The following is a 6,000-nucleotide window of genomic DNA, read 5'->3' on the forward strand; positions in this document are numbered from 1 at the left end:
CTTGGGCCCCTGCCACTCAGGTGAGAGACTTGGAAGAAGCTCCTGGCTTTGGCCTGACCCAGCCCTGGCCATTGCAGCCAACTGGGGAATGATCAGTACCAACTGAGAGAAAGTATGGTTAACTGAGGTTACTAAAAACAAAAAGCAATTCAAATCAATTGGCAATCTATAAAAAGAGTTAAAGATTTTAAAAGCTATTATTAAAATTACTATATTGGTCTATTATGCTATGTTATATGTGTGTACATATTGTATGTCCACATGGGGAAATTTTATTAAAAGTTTTATTTTAAATGGCTTATAGATAAGATTGTCCATAAATTTAAGCTGCTAAAAGTAATCAAAGATACATTTCAACTTGTGTGACCTGAATATGTGTATCATATGTTTTAGACTTGTTGGTAGAAAGAAACTAAAAACATTTTAGATGGTTGTGCTTAAGTTTACTGGCTAAACAAACTACACCATGTTAGATATTTCAGAGGTGTTTTCAAATACATGATTCTTAAAATTTATAGAAGGCATTGGACCTTCTGGTAAATGTTTTCTTAAGTTTGTGGCTCAGCAACTAAGAACTGACCACAGAAAAATCAGAGAATCTTAAGGTGCTCAAGTATTACCAGAAAACACCATATTTCTGTTTATTGGCACACCCAACAGGATGGTTCATTTTGGACCTGCATAACAGCAACTCCTTCCCCTGCCAACCCATTTTAATCTGCCATAAGATCATGCAGAGCTCCAGTCACACCACCTCCTTTCTTATGGGTTTTTAGTGACTCCCTGGTGCCTAGAGAATTAGGTCTAGACTACTTACCCTGGTTTTTGAAGCTCTCTAAGGTCTGCTCCTTACCAGTCTTTCCAGCCTCATTTCCTACCACTCCTTTTTATGTGCCTTTCACACCAGGGCGTGTGAACCACTTGCTTTCCCAGCACATTCCCTCTTCACCTTGCCCCTGTGCTCCTGCTGCTTCTAATACCCATTCCCTCCTTATCCCAGCTCTTTATTGTCCCCCATCTTTCCAGATCCACCTTAAATAGCACTTCCCTCACAACGCCTCCCCTGCTCTCCCCAGCTAGTTTTCTCAGCTGTGGTGTTACTTGTAATGGCCTTCATCTGTGACCCTTATCCCTGTCCATTCTTGAGTGAAGCTTCTAAGCATATTACTTTCTTTAGATTCAGAGTTATTCAAATGTATGCTGAAGAACTACCAGTCTGTATGACGCAGTCCTGTACATAGGTTAATGTGTGCAGTGTATACACTGGCTAATTCTGGGTTCAGCTCGCCAAATATTTATTAGATTTCTACTGTGTGCAAGACCCTGTAGTGCAGTGAGATGTGAACACTAAGTAACTTGAGGAAAGTGGTATTTGTGTTGTCAACTGTAATTAGAGAAGGTAGACAGTAAGGATTTGCATTAGGTTGGGTGCTACATGATCAACTCCAACCCACTGGTTGAATGTGAAGAAAGCAATTCATGCATAAGATTCACACTTCAGAAAAAAGCTCTTTGATTATCCTGCTTTTATGTCACATCTCTGTAGAATTCATCAAGAGCTAGCAAAGGTTTACAACTTTTAAGGAATGAATACAATATAAAATTATTGACTGTGGCACAAGGACAAGGCAGCAGAGCACACTGGTTATGAGCATTCTGCTAGTTCATCATTCCCTGTCTCCAGCTGTGGTCGTGGACACGACCCGTAATTTCACTTTCTGAGATGTCCCATTTGAAAAACTGGGAAAATATTGAAACTCCACCATCATAAGTCTGTTGTTGGAATTAAGTCTCTGTGTGTGTCTCTACCACTTAGAACAACATCTGGCACATTAATAAGTACTTGGTACTATTGCTGTTTTTGTTTGCCATTAGTAAACTTTAGAATGAAATGTGGGTAAAGGAGTGCTTGTTAAGTCTTCAAATGTAAAAAGTATTGATGAAGGCTCATTGAGTACTAAACACAGAGTGAAAAGCAATTTCAAATGATTTTCAAAATTAGATAGCAGTGATAATATTCTAGAAAAAGAAATAGCATAAAATTCTAAGCCTGGGCATATGTCCATTAAATCTCAGTGAAAATTACATAAAATCTCAAAGATTTTCTCTAAAACATAAGACCAGAGAAAGCCCAAGATTAGTGAAGAAATTACATTGAATTAGGTTGTTTTTCAAGAGTTTGTAGAAAACTAAATGAGATTACACTTGCCAGACTAATGGATAAGCTCTTAAATGTGAGTAGTATCAGAAATATCAAAGTGATTTAAAGTGACTTCAAGATCATTTAAAAAAAAAAATGTTTATTGGCCTACAGCATAGCACCTTTTGATTAGAACTAGGGCTACAGTAATGAATTATCGAGGTCCCTTACCTTAAGTATCACTAACTCACATTGTGGCACACATGAGCACATGTTTACACACACATACACACATCTAGGTTTGTTTCCCAGATGTATTTATTACTTTTATTCCTAATTTTTTGTTCTGAGATAACCAATAAGAATTTTTAGTGGTTTGGATATCACCAGAATTGGGAGCATGATGTGGATGGGAGGTGTGGAGCTGAGGGAAAGGTGTGGGTATACCCCAGAGAATGGTGGGGGTAGCAGTCTGGGAAAAGGGGAGATTAAAGGGTAAGTTCAATGTTGAGCTGGTGTTGGATATGGCACTGAGTTGGATTGAGGACTGGAGCTCAGTGCAGAGGTTCAGGTCTGGTTAATAATGGACCCCAGCTACCTCTGAATGAAATGCTGTAAGCAGTGGGCTAATTGTTACAAAGGAAGACCCATGTATTAAGTTTTGATGGTACGGTTTTGAATTTGCAAGCAGTCTTCAAAATATTCATGGAAATGCAGATTATCTTTTATTCCATTTTCCCATGAACATTTTGAAATACTCTTGTATTTATAGCTTTCTTCTAGATTAATTTGATACAATTTTCCTCCCTGTACAGGTGGATGATTGTGGCTTTTCTTTGAGTCATCCCAATCAGTTCTTTTTTGAGAGCCAACGGATCCTAAATGGTGGTAAAGACATCAAGAAGGAATCCAGTCAACCAGAAGCTCCCCAACCCAAACCAAGTGTCCAGAAAAACAAGGATGCATCATCTGCTCTGGCCTCTTTAAATTCCTCTATGGAAATGGATATGGAAGGCCTAGAAGATTACTTTAGTCAATGACTCCTGTGTGGTTTAGTAATCATTTTTCACTAGCCATATTCTTTTTTAACCCTTTTGTTTAACTTCTCATTATACCTTACTCCAGTTCATCTACACACCTACCAGATTTGCAGTTATACAAGCTCTTCACTATATTTTGCTTCAACTAAAGGGAAGAGGAAGAGATTGTATAGAAGTCCAGCTGATTTCTAGACTGGCTAATGTCCCCAGAAACAACATGGGTAAAAGCAATGTAGCTAAAAGCAACTTTAATCTTAACCCAATATCATTTTGAAATTTTGACCCAATCCTTTACTGGACTATTTTCATTAATAAATATCAGAATGTATATGACTGTGTGTATGATTGTGTCTCCATGTGATTGGATATTATCTCAGTTTTTAAAATGGTATTTTGGAATAGCCACTTCATTGTCAATTACCAATGAAGATTTTAAACTGCATGTTGTCTTTTTTTTTTTTTTTTTTTTCTCTTGAGCTGGCCTATTTGTGGTTATTTTGCATGAGCAAGGAGGAACTTTGGCTCCGTTGTATGGCAGCCTACTCTACTGAAATGAAGTATGACTTGGGAATTCAAGGAAAACAGAATTTGTATAACCAGCTATGTATTTTAGGAATCGAAGTGTTTCACTATGTAAATAGTGGCCCTTCTCCCCTCCCATCATTTTCCATTGACTCTGGGGACAGGTTCACAAAGAATAGGCAGTTACTCAAGCAAGAAGATTGTAAATGTAAAGAGTTGTTCCACCTTCCAAATAAAGCACCCTCCAACTTCAATACCACATCACTTCTGTGGTTGTTGTGAAACAGATTTGGTAAATTCACTAACTTCAGCCATGAGTCTCATATTTATACTGACTCTCTGCTTTCAGTGTCAGCAGAATTTGGTAACTGTTGGTGATTACAGACAACGTACAGCAGTGTCCTGCTCTGTGTGCCTGCCTTTAGCACGGAGGTAAGGTGGAGTTGGGTGATCTATGGCAGTGCGAGTACTTCCGAGCAGTGTCCTGTGGGTTCCCTAATCTAAGTAGCTGATATCCTCCCTGGGCACTCTACTCAGCTACCAGGGATTTGGGGCTCTTCGGACACCAGTTTGAAACATAACTCTTCTTCATTTCTCACCTTGGCTGATAAATATTAGTCTGTTTCTGTCCTCTTTTCCTGCTGTAGAGATGTTCTTTTCTTTTATCATCTGGAATCAAATACTAGCTAAATTGAAAACTGGACTGTTAAAAATACAGTGTTTTTAATCGTGTGGTACACTATGTCAGTGCAAAAAGGATTTAGACAGGATCAGATCATCAGAACCTAAAAGTGTTAACTGATGGGGTTTTTGTTTTAGTCTTTGAGTCAAAGATCACTTGGAAGATTTAGTAACATTGTTAAATGAGATACTATCTGAATTTTCTTGCCTTTGTGAATTATTATTACCTTGTTCAGAGAGTAGCATTATTCCGCTACAAAAAACCCCTATAACTCTCTCCCTTCCAAAACCATCTGATACTCCTTTCATCATTTTAGTTCCTACAGGAATGTGATGACTGCCCATTTTATCCATGAACTGCAAAACCACAAGGCTCTTTTGTCTTAATATTAAGCGTAAGTGCTACATAGTGCTGTTCCTACCACAGAATTGAGTTAGCTTTAGAAAACCAAGCATAGAAATGTAGGTGTCTATTGTGTTAATAGGGAAACGTTAGAAGCAGTCACTGTTCAGTTCAATGAGAAATCTTATGACAGGATATTTCATTTCTTGCAGCATTTTGCAAGGCTGTCTTTTTCTCCCGCTTCCTGGTCTCCTTTTATGAAGCGTGTGCTTCCAACAGCTAAAAGGGCAGAGCCATTAACCATATCGTAGATGTATCTTAGTGGGCTGTTAAGTCCATACTGGCAGCCCCAAGAATTTGGTGTCATGAATGTTTTATATGTGTCTAGGTCAAACTCCAAAAGAAGACTAGTTTAAGTATTAGTTGTATTGCAAGTTAAATTTCCTAGTAATAAGGTCTGATCTCATGCCATGTATTATGTAGAATGTATAAACATTTCGTGAGGCCTAGAGATTAGAGGGTGGGGTTAGAGGCTTACATAAGAAAACTGAAATTAATGCTTTTCTGGTGTGTTTTAGAGTTGGGGAAAGCAATTTATTTCTCATGCTTCACAGGTCTCGACAATTTTGATTGGTTTTCTTCGAGAAGCAGACCTGTTTGAATCAGATGATGTAGGAAGAACCCAAAAGAAAAATCAAAAGTCAGCATCTGATTTCAAAACAGTAGCCAGTAAAAATGAGTATGTCTTCTAGGTCTTTTCACTTCTGGCCTTTTATTATCTATCCGAGGGAGAGAGACTGTATAATTATCAAAGACAAAAGAAATAGCAGAGAAGAAGAGCTATGTTGGAAATTTGTAGCTGGTTGAAGTAATGACATTGTTAGTGAAGACTGTATCAAATTTCAACTTTCATGCTTCTCCATAATGTTTTCCACTCTGCCCATACAATACAAGGCTCTTAATTGCCATGTGCATAAAAGAACACTAGGAAGATTTTAAGTAAACTTTTTAGGACAGCTTATAATATTATGGCGTCATGAAAGTGAATAGTTATAGATTTTGAGTGAGCTGGAAAAGAAAGAGCAATGGAAAAGACCTTTAATTCATATGGAATTTTAATAAGTTCAGGGATTTCTGCTCTCTCTAAAAGCACGCAGAGTGTTTTACTTGTTACACTTTGCTGTCTTACTGATACTCAGGATCTTTGCAAGCAAACTTCTGTAATTCTTTGCAAAGAAGAAAAGAAAACTTCTGGGATTTCAGCTTGAAAGGCA

At 37.9% G+C, this 6,000-nt stretch overlaps 1 protein-coding gene across 2 annotated transcripts in view; it reads left to right on the forward strand.

Annotated features, from left to right (window-relative positions):
* PRIM2 (DNA primase subunit 2) overlaps positions 1–3,508 on the forward strand; it is a 333,865-nt gene extending 330,357 nt beyond the window's left edge. For both annotated transcript variants that reach the window (XM_062186315.1, XM_062186314.1), the window contains exon 14: positions 2,956–3,508. In XM_062186315.1, coding sequence (XP_062042299.1) covers positions 2,956–3,180 — 225 coding nt within the window. In that variant the 3' untranslated portion in view covers positions 3,181–3,508. The remainder of the gene's footprint in view (positions 1–2,955) is intronic.
* The last annotated feature ends 2,492 nt before the right edge of the window (positions 3,509–6,000 follow it).

Source organism: Lepus europaeus, chromosome 3 (assembly GCF_033115175.1).
Source record: "Lepus europaeus isolate LE1 chromosome 3, mLepTim1.pri, whole genome shotgun sequence".
Lineage (NCBI taxonomy): Eukaryota > Metazoa > Chordata > Mammalia > Lagomorpha > Leporidae > Lepus > Lepus europaeus.